Source organism: Haliotis rubra, unplaced genomic scaffold, assembly GCF_003918875.1.
Source record: "Haliotis rubra isolate DU_JTF1 unplaced genomic scaffold, ASM391887v1 Scf207, whole genome shotgun sequence".
NCBI classification, from domain to species: Eukaryota; Metazoa; Mollusca; class Gastropoda; order Lepetellida; family Haliotidae; genus Haliotis; species Haliotis rubra.
Window position 1 is genome coordinate 578,120 of NW_025766081.1, and position 19,429 is coordinate 597,548.

The following is a 19,429-nucleotide window of genomic DNA, read 5'->3' on the forward strand; positions in this document are numbered from 1 at the left end:
ATTCTTTGGTCTTGTCTGTCCCCACACTTCACAGGGGCGGTGGGGTAGTCTTCGTCACGCCGAACACCCGCGTTCGATTCACCACATTGGTACAATGTGTGAAGCCCATTTCTGGTGTCCTTCGCCCTGATGTTGCTGGAATATTGCTAAAAGGGGCGTAAAACCATACTAACTCACTCACCCACCTCACAACTCCTCAAGCTGAATGTTTAGGTATACATGTATTACAATGCCGTAATAGCTACATTCATGGCTGTAAACATCCTGCTATTTCCTAATGAACTACAGAGTTCAAATTAAAAATTCAAATTAAAAATTATTTGTCGGACTTGTATGTATATATTTTAGAGAAATGTAATTTCGTTTATCAACAGTAATAGACTAATATAACTTCCACCATCTCCATTCAGTTTGACAATTTTAACAGCATAGTATTCTAGTTTATAATTGCATTTGTATATGTTTTTACACTATTTTGAAGATTTTAAGATATATCTTTGGTATTGAAATAGGAGTTGTATAAGTTACCAACGTGCATCTTTGTCGCTAATTGTAACATAGATTACTTTAATAAGCTATGGTCAAACTGTCATGCTTTATTCTCTTGAATCTATTTAAAAAAATACAAATTAAAAAAGTAAAAACTCAAATAACAATGAAGATGTTGAATTGTGTTGCTAACAGCCACTGGTATTCTTGGAAGGGATGATATCTAAACTTTGGATCTTACCAGACGTGCGGCATTTAGTAACTGTTTATGGTATATATGTTAACATCTCCGCCATATAGCTGGAATATTGCTGAGAGCGGCGTAAAACTAAACTCACTCACCGTGTTAACATTTTAGTACAGGACCAAATGTATGACATTTACGGTCTATAAAACATAAATGTGTACTTAGGTTTTTGTTGTTGCTTTTATTATAGTACTTAGTAATGTCCTTGTAAGCAATGTCTTTATAGATCTACTTCAATACCCGATATATTCTTTCAAATATACACAGAACATATGTCAAGTATATATAACACGTCAGTTTAGTGATACGAATGAATGATGTGCGAGGAAGTATTCAGCGTGTTTTTGTTTAAATAGCATAATCTTACATATTTATACTCTCTCCCTTTCTCTCGAACATACACACACACACGCACGCACGCGCGCGCTAATATATATTCTATAAACGGCTTCTAGTAGTTAGTGAGTTTAGTTTTACGCCGCATTCAGCAATATTCCAGCTATATGGCGGCGGTCTGTAAATAATCGAGTCTGGACCAGGCAATCCAGTGATCAACAGCATGAACATCGATCTACGCAATTGGAATACGATGGCAGCGAGCCTGACCACCCAATCCCGTTAGTCGCCTATTACGACAAGCATGGGTTACTGAAGATCAATTCTAACCCAGATGGGCGGAGGTGTAGCCAAATGGTTACAGCGTTGGCTCGTCACGCCGAAGACAGGGTTCGAATACCCACAGGGGTACAATGTGTGAAGCCCATTTCTGGTGTCCCCCGCCGTGATGTTGCTGGAATATTGCTAAAAGCGGCGTAAAACCAAACTCAGTCAGTCTTGGATCTTCACGAGTAGGCTTGTAGTAAGGATGATATGCAAAGAGTGTAATTAACAGTAGCAACCAGGAGTACTAACAATAAATTAATTTTTCGAAAACACGTCCTGCATTAGGTTTGCACCTATTCGATAGGCCTTTTGAAGAATGGACACTGGACTATTAACCATGCATATCAAAATATGTTCGAGGACGTGAACCCTCATCACGACAATCATTGTTAGAGTGATCGCGTCATGCTTCACGTGGCAGTTAACAGGAAGTGTTGGGATAAAATGACATATTTGTGCAGCAAAAAAGATTCCAGTTCTATTTTCAAACTTTTCTATAGAAACGATTACTATGTGTGTGCGTGACAAACCGTATTTGCATTCTCAAACACGGTAGTTAAAACACCAATTCAACATTACCGTGGGGTGAAAAGGTTCTCGTTATCTTAAAAAAAACGTAGAAGGTAATGCACATTAGAATATTACATGTGTATTGCATACAATGCATATACATGCACACATATGACATTTTGTAATGGCTTTTTATCACTACTTCCTTCCCGTGAAGGTCCGGGTTAGTGTATTGATCTTCAGTAACCCATGCTTGTCGTAAGAGGCGACTAACGGAATCGGGTGGTCAGGCTCGCTGACTTGGTTGACACATGCCATCGGTTCCCAATTGGGTAGATCGTTGCTCATGCTGTTGATCACTGGATTATCTGGTCCAGACTCGATTATTTGCAGACTGCCGCCATATAGGTGGAATATTGCTGAGTGCGGCGTAAAACTCAACTCACTCACTACTTCAAACACAGTTACATCCATCACTAAAATATCGTGGTAAATCACTGTCCGTCGTAACAACGGTTTTACGCCGCTTTTATCAATATTCCAGCAATATCATGGCGGGGAAAGGATACCAGAAATGGGCTTCACACAATGTACCCATGTGGGGAATCGAACCAGGATCTTCGGCGTGACGAGCGGACGCTTTAACCATTAGGCTATCCCACTACCCTTAACGAGGATGAAGATGAATTAATTCCATGAACTAACTACCTTGAAGAGTCTACTTACTCTATGTCTTGCTTTAGCCCGGAATGTCCAGCACTAGGCTCGGTAACATTAAATACCATCTTTGAACGTATTTTGATAGGGAACGGAAAGGTGAACTCTCGTCATCAGATGGGCGTCCTATCCACTACGCCACTAATGCGGCCCTCCTGTGTCATGACACAGTAACACAATAACACAACGGTTGGAGCACGTGAAAGCACGATAACTTGGTTCTGTGTACACAATAGCTTATACAGGCAGGAGTGATGACACACTTGTACATCTTGTTATCACAATGTCAACACACCTCAAAGATGAACACCGGAGTTTAATCCGATAGAAGTTCACCTGTACATCCCGGATGTAGCTGAATATATTTAGTCTTTCAGATTCTTCTCACCACGAAGAAAAGCTGTCAAGTCATATCTTTCAGAGCGATTGTAACCTCGATAGGTGCTAGTTCATAAATATGAAATTTGATGGTAAGACAGTTACACAAAACGTCATCTTACCTGCACAGGTATGTGGTTCGTGTATCCATTACTGTTAACTTAACAGTAGAGAAACTGCACAGCACGGGTAACTTCCTGGTTGCCTCGAAAACTGGATCAAATGTGACCGACCTTGACATGAAACGTCAGGTAAACCCGGATGAGCGAGCGCTTTCTTCCATCGACATCGTGATGTGTAAGAGTCGCTGTTGAAACTGGTTCGAATCAACATGATGACTTGATACGTGTCTCGTTGATAATATTATTCTGTATGATCGATTTAGTGTTTACTGTTTGGATGTGACATATGCCGGCCTTATATAACAATAGCGGCTTATTATTTGTGATTTATGATGGGGCTCTATTGAGCTTTCTTGAGCGAGTGATTAACGTTTTACGCCATATTGTAACCATGTGGATATCGAGTGAGTGAGTGAGTGAATTTAGTTTTACGCCGCTTTTAGCGATATTCTAGCAATATCACAGCGGGGGACACCAGAAATGGGCTTTACACATTGCAACCATGCGGGGAATCGAACCTGGGTCTTCGGCGTGACGAGAAAACGCTTTAACCACCAGCCTACCCCACCGCCCCTGTGGAGAATCGAAGGGCTTATATTAACATATGGTACTGAATAATACGCTGACGCTGAATAATACGCTGACGAGTGACGCTGATCTCAAATGAAACATATATTTATCACGAATATTATTTTTCTATACTTTCGTCATTGAGTGAGTGAGTATTTTATGATATGGTCAGGAAAAATACAATATACAAGACTGATATGCCATCTGAAAGGAAAGCCGCGAAAGTTGAGATTTTTTGGTGTCAACGTCAGAAAACACGAGGAAAGTTTTACGATGTTGACGCTCTGTAAAGAGTTCTATAAACGCTAGGTATTGTACCGTCTTAGTACCTTTTAACAGATCTTACAATGTACATTTTCAGCAGGTCCCGCTACTGTTTTCTAAAGGTCATCGTATAGTTTCAAGAGGTATGCGTACAGTTGTAAACAAGTTTGGTACAGTTTCAGATGGTACTCTTATAATTGTCAACAAGTCTTGGTACAATTTAGACATGTAATCGTACAATTTTCAACAAGTGTTGGTACAATTTAAACATGTAATCGTACAATTTTCAACAAGTTTGGTACAATTTAAACATGTAATCGTACAATTTTCAACAAATTTTGATACAGTTTTAACAGGTAATCGTACACTTTTCAACAAGTCTTGGTACAACTTTAACAGGTAATCGTACACTTTTCAAGAAATCTTGGTGCAGTTTCACCAGATAATCGTACAATTTTCAACAAGTATTGGTACAATTTCAGCTGGTAATCGTACAGTTTTCAACAAGTCATGGTACAGTTTCAACAGGTAATCATACGGTTGTCAACATGTCTTGGTGCACTGTTCCAGGGGTCTTGTAACAATGAGTTAGAGATGCAACCGTGATTAATTTGTCAGGATGACATTGTTGTATCAAGGGCAAACGAAGCCCAGAAACAGGCCACGGGAAGAACATTCCCACCAATTCCATGTCGCCAATCAAGCACACAATGCCTGCAGGTGGTCAGCTCCAGTCAGCTACACGGCGCTTCAGTCTTACACCATACTCATATACCGTCCCGATGGCCATCGTCGTGATTCATCTGGAGATGAGCAATCTGTTGTTCTATGAGCTGATGGGCCTCAAGGTAAAGGCTAGCCGAAATGGGAAGATCGGTTTCTACAGTAGGAAGGCCTCTCTTACGACGACTGAAAATCAGCAGACAAATATTTGTGTTTATGTCGCCATAAAACTCAAAACTATGGAATGATAGAAGGAACATTGCCGTTTTGTCGCCCCTACAAAAGCAAGCAAAGAGTGACAAAATGAACTTAAGCTTGAACATGCTACAAGGCAATTTGTTACTTCTAGGCTTCCGTACGAAAGCCATGTCTTTGTGTCATTATAATCCGGGGGTTTAGTATTGATGTTTACCATGCACTTAAACATTGAACCAATGAAGACAAGCATTCAAGTTAATAATGTTACTTGGGTGACGCATGGTCACATCTGAGAAACTAGAGTGTATGCTAATAATTAGAGTGGCGTAAAACTAAAAGCTTAATGTGATTGGTGCTCGATAATTTATCGATCATTTTACTGCGTCTAAATACAGTGTGTTGTTTTGAGTATAGGTCACAATGAAGTCTCGATTTTCAGGCGAAACAGATTACGCTGGGCATAAAAGGCAAAACAGTAATGTAAATTATATGTATACATCACTGACAATCAATAATGACACCAGGTGTTAGCGAAATAGACATCAGGTCAGTAATGAAATAGACATCAGGTCAGTAATGAAATAGACACCATGTCAGTAATGAAATAGACACCATGTCAGTAATGAAATAGACACCATGTCAGTAATGAAATAGACACCATGTCAGTAATGAAATAGACACCATGTCAGTAGTAATGAAATCACCATGTCAGTAATGAAATAGACATCACGTCAGTAATGAAATAGACATTATGTCATACACCATGTCAGTAATGAAATAGACACCATGTCAGTAATGAAATAGACACCATGTCAGTAATGAAATAGACACCATGTCAGTAGTAATGAAATAGTCACCATGTCAGTAATGAAATAGACATCACGTCAGTAATGAAATAGACATCAAGTCAGTAATGAAATAGACACCATGTCAGTAGTAATGAAATAGACACCATGACAGTAATGAAATAGACTTCATGTCCTCCACAGGTAGCACTAGTCACTCATCCAGTTTAAATCGAAGTACATTTTCTCCATTATCTCGGCAGTGTTATGCTATAACTTATAGACCAACAGAGTTTTCTCTTACCTCACACATATGATGATAATGATGATGATAACAATGATGATGATGATGACACTGCCAATGGTGACAGGAACGATGATTGTCCATAGCTTGTCTTTCCACAGCAAGGAAAACAAATGGAATGTGTTATTCGAAGCCTTTAAAATACAGAATTGAGCAAATTGTCAATAAGTAAATGTAAATGTAGCGCTGTTTACGTCCGCCATGATCCGTATTTAGTTTAAATCACGGAGTACCAGCTTGATGAGGGAAAGCCCGAAGTATTGGTCTCAGCCATTTAAGGGACTGTTCAAAATTTATGGCTGAGGTGGTTTGTGTGTGTGTGTGTGCGTGCGCGCACAGTGTACAATGTGAATGACACACCCTTAAATTTATGTAAAGAGTAAGTCAACCAAAACATATTTTGTAATTAATAATTCCGTCTAATTATCTCAAAAAACGCAAAGGAAAAGACAAGGAAGAATACAACCAAGACTGGAGGTGGTTAAAATGATAACACCAAATTTGGTGGTGATATATTTGATACTTTCATTGTATCAATACGGGCGCTTAAGTTGTGCTTTTGCTCTTAAGCTTACAATGTGTTCCAAACTGTTTCCAGTCAGGTAATGTGAACTTGTACCAACGCTTGTAATGTTTTGGTCAAATGACGATAAAGAATACTTTCTGCTGCCAAGTAGTGTGTGTGTCTGGGGCATAACGTGTGACAAACATGTAGTTTGACAGCAGTGGTGTGACCGGGGCGTCAGGTGTGGTATCTAAATAATACATAGCCAGTAGCACTTTCAAGCAATATGTGGGTGGTGGGATAGCCTAGTGGTTAAACCGTTCACTCGTCACGCCGAAGACCCGGGTTCGATTCCCCATATTGGTATAATGTATGAAGCCATTTCTGGTGTCCCCAGAATATATTGCTGGAATATTGCTAAAAGCAGCGTAAAACTAAACCTCAAGTAATGCGTATGGAATCCTAGAAGGGACATTGTCGCGTTGCCGCATTGTCGAGTGGTCGCCTCACAGAAACAAGCAAATGTGGCAAAATTAACACAAGTGCAACTATGCGACAACGCGACATTTTGGTCATTTGTCACATTGTCCCGCTTTGAATAATATTTTTCTATTCATCTAAAGGACGACAATGCGATAACATGACAAATGACCCTTCTAGGATTCCATAAATATGTGCACATCAGATACATACCATTGTACAGTACAAGAATATCACACAACTTATTAAACATAGCATTAAAAGCCCTGTCTATAAGATTTCATGAATAACTTGACATATCTAATATCATGTCGATTATACCAATTTGAATTTTTACAGAGCTTCTACACTCAAGCAGAAGAAAGATGTGACTGGTCCGCCGGCATTCGAAGACATACAAGAAGGACATACAAATGTACCTCATGTATCTGTTAAAGGTTTTAGGAAAATTGAAACTGGTACAGTTCCACGCAGCGATCTTATTGCTCTTGTGATCGTACTGTAAGCTATAACATATCTGACACAGTAGCTGTAGTTATCTACCTACCCACGTATGTGACACAGGCGCTGTACAGGGTGTAGGCGATGTCGTTACTGACGTTGCACTGGACACAGAAGTTTCCTCTCGAAGCAATACTTGAGGTCACGAGCAGGGTTTTGCCGTCAATGAAGTCCCTCACACCTAGAAAGGTATGGTTGTATTATGTTAAGTCAAGTTAATCTGAGAGTCTGAAATGATATAATATAACTGCGTTAAGTGATCAGCTAATTTTGAAACTAGAGTGAATAGTTCTGAGAGAAAGAAAATAACTTAATACCTCACGGCCGATGGTTAAAAAATATAGAGCCATATATACTGTATACTAAGATATACGTAATGTAAAAGAAATAAATTATATCCATTTTAATTTTCAGGTGAGAACGAAGGAAAAATGTAAGTTATTGAACTGGTAATCGCCAACAGCAATTTTGTTCATATGTTTTTAAAAAGCCTTGTTATTTTTCAACATTGTGAAAGGGCGATTAGATTCTCCACCATCATCTACTGGCCATCCATCAAGAATCCATATGGATTGCAGCTGATCATCTTCAGGTGCGCAGTGGTACTTCACGCTAGTTCCGGTGTGGAGGACACGTGACTCTATGGGCTTCGCCAAGGCTGGTGCTCCTGTTTAATATGATGTAGATGTTCTGATTTATGATATTGACATACATACTCAACTACATTGCATAATGCCCGCACAGCATGAGAAAACAATTATCTAAAAGCCCATGCAACCCATGCTTGTCGTAAGAGGCGACTAACGGGATCGGGTGGTCAGGCTCGCTGACTTGGTTGACACATGTCATCGTATCCCAATTACGTAGATCGATGCACATGTTGTTGATCATTGGATTGTCTGGTCCAGACTCGATTATTTAGAGACCATCGACATAAAGCTGGAATAATTCTGAGTGCGGCGCAAAACAACAAAACAACCAACCTACCTTTAAATAAAGCCATTTAACAAGCTAACGCTGAATATGAGTATGCTCGAAAATACTATGCCAACATGGCTTCTTATCAATAATCATTATATCTACAAGAAAACAACATACTTTTAACACGTAAACGAATCTCTGATTGAGCTTCTCCTTGTGGGTTTTTCGCTGTACAAGTATAACTACCACCATCACTGACGCTGACGTTGGCTATACGCAGTTGCTTCCCTTTAGTCGCAGGATAGCTGTACTTGCGATGAGCCTCATGACTGTACTTCCTTGTCCATGTTACCGTGGGCTCGGGGCTGAAACAACATAATTACACTAAATGACATCCTACATTGTGACGGTTAGAACATCTCCACTCTATTCTCTATATTTACTATGGAAATGACGTCATCACTCCATATTATTAGAGCATGAACGTCGTTCGCTGAGGAAATGGAAGTCTACAATGATATGATTTGGGGTCATTACAAATTCCTTCACCACATGTATTATTATATAGAGTGCCATAACATTATTAAATATGTGTTTCAAATTGAACGTTACACCCCTTGATGATCTAATGTGACTATCCCGATAATACCACTACATTGTATTTGCAGGTGAGGTGAGGTGAAATTGGGTTTAACGTCGTGCTTGAGAATATTTCGCTCATATGACGACGTGCATGCGTGTGTATGACTTAAGCTGGTTTTATAGTGCTAGCCCACTGAGATACCATGCCGCAGTGAAGCATGAATACCCCACTCAGACACATTATACTGACTCCGAGCCGACCAGTCCTTGTTGTACCCATTAATGCCGGGCGCCAGGCAGGGACCAACAAGTACCATATTTTAACGTCTTTTGGTATGACGCGGTCGGGGATCGAACTCACGACCTTCCGCTCTCCGGGCGGACGCTCTAACCACTACACCACGGAGGCGGTCTTGTATTTGCAGTCTTGAGATATGTACATATGTAACCTGAATCATAGATGATTATGTTTACTACGGATATAACATCATAAATATGTTAAAGATAATAATACCATTCATGTATATAAACGCACAATTGATGAAGCTTAACAACCTTCTACAGGTCACACAGCAGTGATATTCCAGCTTGGTATCGATATGAAAGACAGTAATACCAAGTATATACTAATTTCCAGTCAATTAATGTACATTCATAACTGTTCATCAACAGATAAGAGATGCTTTAAGGAATATTGCGGCATGGGGTAGTCTAATGGTTAAAGCGTCCGCTCGTCAAACCGAAGACCCGGGTTTGATTCCCCACATGGGTTCTATGTAGGAAACCCATTCCTGGTGTTCCCCGCCGTGATATTGCTGGAATATTGCTAAAAGCGGCGTAAAACCATACTCACTCACTCACTTTAAGGAATATCATGGACCGGGCACTTACTCTCCACCGAAGCTGCACTCCACTATGACGTCATCGCCTTCAGCAGCTGAAGCTGTTTCAGTACTGCTGATGAGAAATGGTTTTCTGTCGATTCGATCTGGACAACAAACATGAAGTTCTTGGCAGTGACAAAAACGTTCAGACCTTGAGGTTTAGGTTTGTTTCGTTTGTTTGTTATTTAACTATTAATTTATCAATATTCCTGCTATTTGATGACGGTCTGGAAATAATCGAATCTGAACGAGACAGTCCAGTGATTGATATCATGAACATCGATCTAGGCAGATCATGTAACCTCACCCACTTATTTTCCCCACGCATGGATTGCTAAAGTGAGTGAGTTTAGTTTTATGCCGCTTTTAGCAATATTCCCGCAATATCACGGCGGTGGACACCAGAAATGGGCCTCACACATTTTACCCATGTGGGGAATCCAACCCGGGTCTTCGGCGTGACGAGCGAACGCTTTAACCACTAGGCTAACCCACCGTCCCTGGATTGCTAAAGGGACATGCTTGTCGTAAGAGGCGACTAACGGGTGGTCAAATTTCCTAAGGCGATACTGATGGCAGTTAAAGAGATTTTGACATCCTGAACGATCGAATGATCATGGTCCTGGGTTCGAATCCAGAATTCACCAGAACATTATTTTTGTAAGCACTTTACCTGCTTGTTAATGTCTAAAACCCACATCACTTAGGTTTTGACAAGGTGCGTAAACTGACGATATACAACGGAAATATACTGAAAGAAACAAATAAAGAATCACAGGAAAATTCAAGCATTCCTTTATTATTTTCCAGTTTTCATCGCCACAGCGCTATTCAAAGATGGTGATGAAAACTAGAAAATATTAAAGGAACTTTTGCATTTTCCTGTGTTCCTTTATTTGTTTCTCTCAGTATATTATTATATACACACTTTAACTCCGGTTTCACTTTAACTAAACGGTTTCACTAACCTCGTAATGATTCTAAACATTGTTTGCTTGTCTTAACCTTGTATATGGAAAGTGACCAACTCGTGTAGACACAAGCCGATTAGGGACTCGTGCCCCTCTGAAAGGTTAGGAACATCAGAACCTTCCAGGGCATATCTCTATTCCTGTTTGATTCAATGATACCCGATCTTAACCCTATTGCTGGGCATTATCTTGGTACAACTAAAAGACATGATTTGTTAAAGACATATTCTGACGTAACAACCAGATACAGAACCTGGCCCATTTGTTTTATTGGAAGCATTTGTGTGAAAAAAAAATCCCGTACATTAAATCCCAAAGCAGAAACTCAAAAACTCTTTGTTATTTTCAAACTGGACATACGTGTAACCTTGAACCACAAGTGGCGAATCGCTGAAAAGATATGACTGACCACAAGAAGATCAGACTAAAATATTCCCAGAGAATTGAAATATATGCCCAATGTTAAAGATTAAAGTTGATTAGTTACATACAGATATAATATTATTGTTTTGAAACTCGTAGCGATTTATGATTACATTTCCTAAAATTGTTGGAAGCGCACGTACAATCTCCATAGCAAGCCCGCAAGATCGTCAGAAACACCCTCAGACCCATGAGAGCCGTTATGTCAACAAACGCACGTGCGTGTATTTGAATCTCTCGCCGTCAATCGCATGATTCTTATCAAAAACACCATAATAGGCAGCAAAATCCTGTTAGCTAAGTTCTTTGTACTTTCAATATGACGATATATAGTTTTCATGATTTTTTTTAATTTAAACAATGACATAATGCCATAAACGAGTTAAGTACTCAGGATTATTTTACCAAAGCACCGCAGTCATTTACGCGCGTTCTGATTGGTTTGTCGTATTTTCGCACATAACAAGCATCGAGAGGGGGACGAGTCTTCTTGCAGGTTACGGAAAGGGGCGAGTGGTGACGAATGAATTGGAAGCTGCTTTACACGAGGAATGGCGTAGACTGTCCCTTTAGAAGATCAGGACGCTGACAGGGGGTATGAGGAGGAGAGTGCTGGCTGTCATACAGTCACAACGAGGTTACACTAGGTATTGACCTTGAATCGTGTAAGACACGCAAAATGTCATTTTGAATGTTCACATTCACCAATAAATTCAACATTAAACATACTTGTACAGAGATGGTTTTGTATTTGTTTGTTTTTAAATGAGCAATTATCATCCTAAAATCAACATGGATTCCAATCATTTTGTCGTTTTTATGAGTCAAGGGATCATACAGTCAGAATGTTTATCATCCTGGTCACCACGAGAACCTTTTTTATGCACGTGTTGAAAACCTATCATTGCAAATATACAGGGGATGCTTATTAAGTTCTTTGTGCATACATTCCGTATTTGCTAATGTTTAAAAATGAAACAAACAAGACTTTATCATTAGATGATTAATGTATTTGAGGACATGAATAACAGGCATGTATTGGACGTTCATTTCACTGTGACGTTTTGATAACGTTGGTAATTCCATGGTCATTAGTAGACGGATAATAACTCGGATAATCAACATACGTGTCCACGAGTCCTTCAAGACAAAGGTTGTATTCCCTGTAATGGTCTGTTGTAGTATGTTGTTGCGCACCTCACAGTTATATGGCTTTCCAAAGTCATCAGATGTGAGGTAGAGAAAGTTTAACGATCCTGAAATCAGAAATAGATACTTAGAAAATAGTTACTGCAAGTTCACATATATTAAATGAAATAGCTTCTCAGAGAAGGTGCGATTTAATTTTCACATTCATAAAATGACTCGTCTCGTTTACGAATATATTACATAACATTGTTCCAAGTTTTAAAAGCGCAAGTACTTTTAAGGCCCTCAGATCCGGTGTTCTGGGCTCCGTTGCACAAACTGATCTTAGTGCCACGATTATCTATGTGAATTTATGACACTAAAATAGCTTTATGCAACGGGGCCCAGAACAAGGATGAGTATACAGTCCGAGCGAATTAATAACGCGTTATGTTTATCTAAAACCTTGAATTTTATTATGCGGAAACTTTAAATGTTAAAGTGAAATATTAAAGTGTCATCAAAACAGATACGGTGTAGTGTTGATTTGGACAAACGGTGGCAAAGTTTCGTTTACTTGAGATTTGGTTCAATCCACATTATAGTTATTCAGTGGCCCCGATTCACTCCATAATTTTATTTTTATAAAATCCTTAATAGAAGTACATATTTACACGCGTGTGGAGCAACACACGCGAAACCGCCCTCACCTTACGCATGCATAATGGTGCATCACCTTTACTCATAATATAATCTTTTGCGAAATCATCGTCGAACATTTTTTTAGATTTACAACTCAAAATAGAACATAAAATTTGAATAAGGGGGTATAATAGTGGGAAATTAGACCATGAAGAAAAACATAACATAAAAACAGGTTTAGAGACGTGAAAAGATCATGGCAAAATAATGGGAAATTGAAACAAATGACGAATATAGTATTCTTTACAAGGTCTTCGTGTAGATGTTGTTTATGTAGCTCTTATGAAACAAACTGCAATGTATTTCCCGTGTAGCTTGTTATCACCTAACGTGTTTTAATGGTTTCTTCATCCCTCGTTGTTCGTTGCCCATGGTAACTGTACGATCGAAAGCAGGAAGTATGTTCTTATATTAGGCACGGAAGGGGAAGAGATTCAGCTGGACATATCCTGCTGTGACACATCTATATATTAAGAGTCAATCCGTCTTTCTATGAACAGTACAGTTCTGTGATGACAAATAGCATCCTGTGAACAAAAGCTGTGAATGGCATCACTGACCAGCTGTCATGGACAAAATCCCGACGACGAACTATTCGTGTGCGTCTATGCGTTGTTACATTTACATCTTGGCGGATCCAGAAAGTGTATTAAATGACCACTGAAACTTTCGTGAAAATGAAGTGTGCACCCCACCTTTCTCAACTGCCTGTCAGGCGCTAGAAGCTTAATATTCACATGAGTTATCTCACCGGGTACCCATTTTCTGCTGGGTGAATAGAGGCAAATTTGAACAAACTCTCTCGCCTAAGGTGAGACCACATTATCACATGTCCTTCGTTGTGGGGCAAGACTGAAGTCCTAGAAACTCTTAGGAGTCAAGCTGCCAAACACGGTCACCCATCCAAGGACTCTCCGCACCAAACGTTGCTTAACTTTTACTGATATGTCACCTGAGCTCTATGTACAGGACCACCACTTTAAAGCCATCTTGAAACAATTGTTTATGGCATCGAACGCCTTGGACACTAAAGGATATATATTGTGAGACAAGCGTCCAGTCATGTTATAAAAAGGCCATCGAAAACATGATTGTTTGCTTTCAATGTTTGTTTTTGGTTTAACGCTGCACTCAGCAATATTCCAGCTATATTGCGGCGGTCTCTAAATAATCGACTCTGGACCAGACAATCCAGTAATTAACATCATGAGCATCGATTAAATGGGATACGATGACATGTGTCAGCCAATTCATCCGATCCCGTTAGTCATTTCTTACGACAAGAATGGGTTGCGGAAACCCAATTCTACACGGGTTCGAAAAGACAGGGCATTGAAGAGATATTAATTTGTAAACGACATATTTACTGTAATATATTGTATTTCGGATACACTTTCTCAGTAAAGTACATATTCTATGTACTTTTGTTGGGTTGAGTCCCATCCGGGATTCGAACCCACACCCTCAGAGTCAGGCACCTAATCGCCAGCACACAAAGTCAGACGCCTAGCCCATTCAGTCACCTCGGCTTCCACATAATCTAAACTGAAGCCGAAAGCTATAAATACCCAATGTCATTTAGAAAGTGATCATATATAACATATGTTACATTTGATCACTTTCTAAATGGCATTTTGTATTTATGACAGATTTAATGATTGTGCTGAACAGGTTCTAGCGTATGCCTAACTATGAGTTATGTACCGACAAAATGCATACCGTCAATATCTATGTACAAGTGAGCTGATTCTGTGACGTCTTTCTTGTCTTTAAACCACGTGACTTCACCACGTGGTATGAAGTACCCCATGACGTCACAGGGCAGGAGATGTGGGTCTCTGATGATATGATGCCAGAAGTGAACGACGGGTATTTGTGTGAGAACTAAAAACATACAGAATGAGTGAGTTAAGTTTTACGCCGCACTCAACAATATTCCAGCTCACATGGTGGCAGTCTGTAAATAATCGAGTCTGGACCAGACAATCCAGTGATCAACAGCATGAGCATCGATCTGCGCAATTGGGAACCGATGACATGTGTCGACCAAGTCAGCGAGCCTGACCACCCGATCCCGTTAGTCGCCTCTTACGACAAGCATGGGTTACTGAAGATCAATATTCTAACCCGGACCTTCACGGGTCTACAATCAGAGTGTAAGTTACTAAAGCCAATAACATATTGCACAAAATCTAAAATATATATCATTATATGGCGTAGTGTTGGACAATATTTTGTAAAATGCCATTTTGACGTCTATGCTAAAAATCACGTGTTTAAGAAATTAGTGGAAACTAATGATTCTCGAGAAAATGTTTTGAAGGAAGTTATGAACAAATGTGAGTTTCAATGGACTTTAACCTTCCAGAAATCAGAATGATTGTCCCAGAGCAATAAATCAAGAAAACACACATTCTGTCTCTTGTCCTGAAGCGGATGGTGGAACCTCAGATGGCATGGGGAGACATAATTGCAATAGGACATTGAATGCGTTTATTCGAATCTCTCCAGCTCGCTGAAAGTGGATATTCATTCACGAACTGCGAATCGGTGTGTATTCACAGCGTCATACGGGGTGGGGGGACAATGGTTAAAGTGTTCGATCGTCACGCCGAAAACCGGGTTTGATTCCTCACGTGAGGACAATGATGTGAAGCCCATTTCTGGCGTCATATTGAGGGAATATTGCTAACAGAGGCATAAAACAATACTCACTCTTGGAGTCAACAGACGCTTAACTTGAATTTACTGGTGTGCATTAAAATACCACACGAGGACGTAGATTAAAACCGCGATTAGCACTTCTCTTTTAAATCGACATACTTAGTGTTGAACTACGAGTGGATTTTCAGAGTCAGCAGAAACGTGAGGTAACTGGATTTCAGTTTGCAGGCAGGTGCCATGATTGTATCTTGTAACAAATGTAATGGCTCTTATGTTTTGATCGTTTCAATGACAATTAATACAAATTGAACCCGTTAATTCATAATTCAGATTGTATATTTCATCCTTTTCAACTAAAGAGATGCTTGTATCTATACGGAACATATATGTGGAATGAGTGAGTTGGCTGTAACGGAATTCCAGTTACATAAGCGTGTCAGCTTGATCGGGGAGAAAGGGGATGAAGGTCTGTGACGTGTACCCCTTTTGTGTAACGGAATGATGCTGACAAATCTGGAAAGATATTTTAATCTGGGCGAAATGTTTGAATCCACGATCATAGGTCTCTGCCGCCCCAAGGGGCACAACTCTACACAACAATGTGCAGTGTCATATGTGTAGAAAGTGTGGTCCCTGCTGGCAAATGAGTGAGTGAGTTAGTGAGTGAGTGAGTGAGTGAGTATGGTTTTACGCCAGCAATATCAGGGCGGGGGAAACCAGAAATGGGCTTCACGCATTGTATCCATGTGGGGAATCGAACCCGGGTCTTCGGCCTGGCGAGCGAACACCTTAGCCGGTTAACTAGGCTACCCCACCGGGATTTGCTGGCAAATTAAGTGTACCACATGATTATGTAGATTCAGCAGGAGACGTATCGGTATGTCATAGGTGTAAGACTACAGCTCACAGGAAGCAGCCTCACCTGCAATCTTCAGCATAACTGTTTCCGACAATAGTGATCCGGTTGTGGTATTCACCAGGCAGTTGTGAGATCCCTCGTTTTCTGCCACCAATTGCCTCCTGAACATGCTGCCCTCTTCAGTCAGGGTGTCATACGTCGTGTCTGTTGTTACCATGGCGCCATTGCAGATCCACGATATCCTGCAACGTTTGTTCTCAAATGTGTAAATTCCAACACTATGATCTGGGAATCACATACATTACACAGCTCAAATTTTGAACAAAGTGCGTGAAGGGTTTATCACCACTTTGAGTGAGTTGAGTTTTGTTTTGCACCGCACTCAGCAATATTCCAGCCATATGGCAGCGGTCTCTACATAATCGAGTCTTGACCAGACAATCCGGTGAGCAACAGCATGAACATCGATCTACGCAATTGGGATGCGATGACATGTCAACCAAGTCAGCGAGCCTGACCCCCTCCGAACCCGTTAGTCGCCTCTTACAAGCATGGGCTACTGAAGATCAATTCTAACCCGGATCTTCACGGGTCTCACCGCTTTGAACAGTCTTTCAGTGACATCAGGTCCTGTCACCTAGATGTACGAGGGAAGCCTGAAATGGTGCAGTTTTTAACGTTTCCTCTTTACCTGGCTTACAATCCTCCATTGATAAACACGACGGGGTATTGGGAGGGCAAACAGGTCGGGCGTAGTTCCCTATTTACGGGCAATTTGGTTCATTCACGGCAGGATTTATATGTTTACCATTTTTTATTATCTTTAATTTTCTGTATTCCATCTCAATCAAATTAGAACTTTACAGAGTATGTTGAATAAGAGCAAACGATAGGAGAATATCTCCAGCTAAACAGACTAGAAGAATGTGTACCACTATGGTTAAATACACAAGCACAGGCTTTACATGGGACTAAGGGACGCAACTCAGCATGGAGAACTGTAGATTCAATAGCAGACAGCCACTAGTGAAATTGGTAGTGCGGTTGCTCATCAGGACCATGTTATGTTCGTCGCTAACAATGGGTCGAATCTGTGACGTTGTCTTCAGTCGCAATCGAATGGCATATTTATGCATGTATTTAAAAATATTCACTTGACACTGGCTGCAAAATAATCACATAGTATAACATGTACTGTCGATGTTATTCAAAACTTCCTTATACTTAACAATCAGAATCTTTATACATGTTATTTTCTGATTTGACAAGGCTACGGTTTACCCTGTTGTTCTTAGTACAGAAATGTACCTTTCCAGTGCATTGTTTACCTTCGAATTCCACTTAGAACTTCCTCGTCAGGGTCACACTGAAAGGTCACCACGCTGCCTTCCCTGACGTAATTAACCTTACTGTTGACAGTGATGGCCGAACGAGATACCCGAGCGTGTAATAGGATGTTCCCACTGTCTGTTTCCGCTTCCGGCATCCTCGAGTCTTTGCAGCCCATTGCATAAAGAAACAATTCTGTCCATATAACTAACCTCAGCTTACTGGGAGTCATTTGTTGGATAACGACGCTGCAAAAACAGAATCATCCTCGATGATCAAGATATTGTAGCTCCATTCTATTTTTCAAAGTGCCCTTGACCTATTCGGCAACATAGCTCCGGAAGTGAAGTCACCACTTCCATATCTACTAGTTGTTAAACATCGAATGTAACTCGGTCAGGTTTTGATGTCTACATTTAGCTTTAACTGAACTTAAAACAAATCATTGGTAGTGAATAATATTCCGGTTATACACATGTACTCCATGACTAAGTTGTTAATCAGTAGTGCAGAAAAACAACCGTTACGTATTTAATTTTTCTGTCGTTATAATAAAATATTCTGTTATCATTGGTGTTAATTTAAGTCTTAAATAATTCTAATTCGTCATTCGGTGAGTTATTGTCCTCTGATTATTAGCATATTCCCTTGGAAAGATGAGGAGCTGTAAAACACAAAGCAAAATTGCTGCTTTTTGTTTAACGACCAAATCATAAATGTTTCAACAGAATGAATCATAAATATGGACCAGACAATCCAGTGACTTCGCGTGCCACTGAGCAATGATGATACGCATTCCCCAGGGTTACATTGACCATCCAATCCCCTGTATCGAACAAAGAATTCCCATGTGGGCTGCACTTACTGGCATTTACTAAGACATTTACTAGGGAACAAACGATATATTATTTGGCTATCGTAAGTTATGGACAGGCATTCATACATGATTCAAACACAGAGAGAAAATTATAAATACGTCTGTTCTCACCTGGAATTTTTTACTCTTACACGGTTAACAGCCTCACCTGGGCTCCCTCCAAATAGCAACAAAAAAACCTTTTCTTTCTAGATTTTGCAGAAGCAGACAAATGTTGTATGTAACTTTTGTGAGTAAATGATGTCCCAACCCTTCTGACATGTGATAAAACCAAACGAGGAAATATTTATATGAAATGTGTACAGGTTTCGATATCATTGGTGTATCACGTCATTTAGGTTCTGTGCTAGGTACTTGGATGAACTCGGTTATCATATTACTGTTAAATATATTTATTTCCGTCTCACAATAGATGGCGAACCATTTTGTTAGCGGTTTGGAATTTCCTAGTATTTATTAGGTGCCAAAGAAAACTTGCTTGTTTGATTTTTAAGATTTTTTATTTATTTTGTTACATTTTGTCCGCTCAATTTATACATGTAGAAACTTTGCAGAAGGTTGTGTCCCTAGCCTAATACAGGGCAAGTTGATCAGTTGCCTTGGTTTTTATCTTTGCTCGTATTAGTGTATTGT

General features: G+C 39.9%; 1 protein-coding gene across 1 annotated transcript; it reads right to left on the reverse strand.

Annotated features, from left to right (window-relative positions):
- Positions 1–3,666: 3,666 nt before the first annotated feature.
- LOC124276181 (neurofascin-like) lies at positions 3,667–19,040 on the reverse strand. Its single transcript, XM_046711842.1, has 11 exons — positions 18,908–19,040; positions 17,919–18,167; positions 16,654–16,832; positions 14,787–14,951; positions 12,365–12,493; positions 9,851–9,947; positions 8,555–8,742; positions 7,992–8,123; positions 7,503–7,637; positions 5,971–6,061; positions 3,667–4,869 (listed from the first exon to the last, which is right to left on the reverse strand). The coding sequence occupies exons 2-11, from the start codon at positions 18,149–18,151 to the stop codon at positions 4,728–4,730; spliced, it is 1,491 nt and encodes a 496-aa protein (XP_046567798.1). The 5' UTR covers positions 18,152–18,167; positions 18,908–19,040; the 3' UTR covers positions 3,667–4,727.
- Positions 19,041–19,429: the final 389 nt, after the last annotated feature.

What these genes read in the sequence shown, in the direction of transcription:
- LOC124276181 (XM_046711842.1), bottom strand. Translation starts at nt 18,151, where the DNA reads ATGACTCCCAGTAAGCTGAGGTTAGTTATATGGACAGAATTGTTTCTT. An exon ending in CTTGTACATAGATATTGACG is followed by an intron (nt 12,494 to 14,786) that starts GTATGCATTTTG and finishes TTCTGATTTCAG; the next exon opens with GATCGTTAAACTTTCTCTAC. An exon ending in CTTGAAGGACTCGTGGACAC is followed by an intron (nt 9,948 to 12,364) that starts GTATGTTGATTA and finishes TTTGTTGTCCAG; the next exon opens with ATCGAATCGACAGAAAACCA.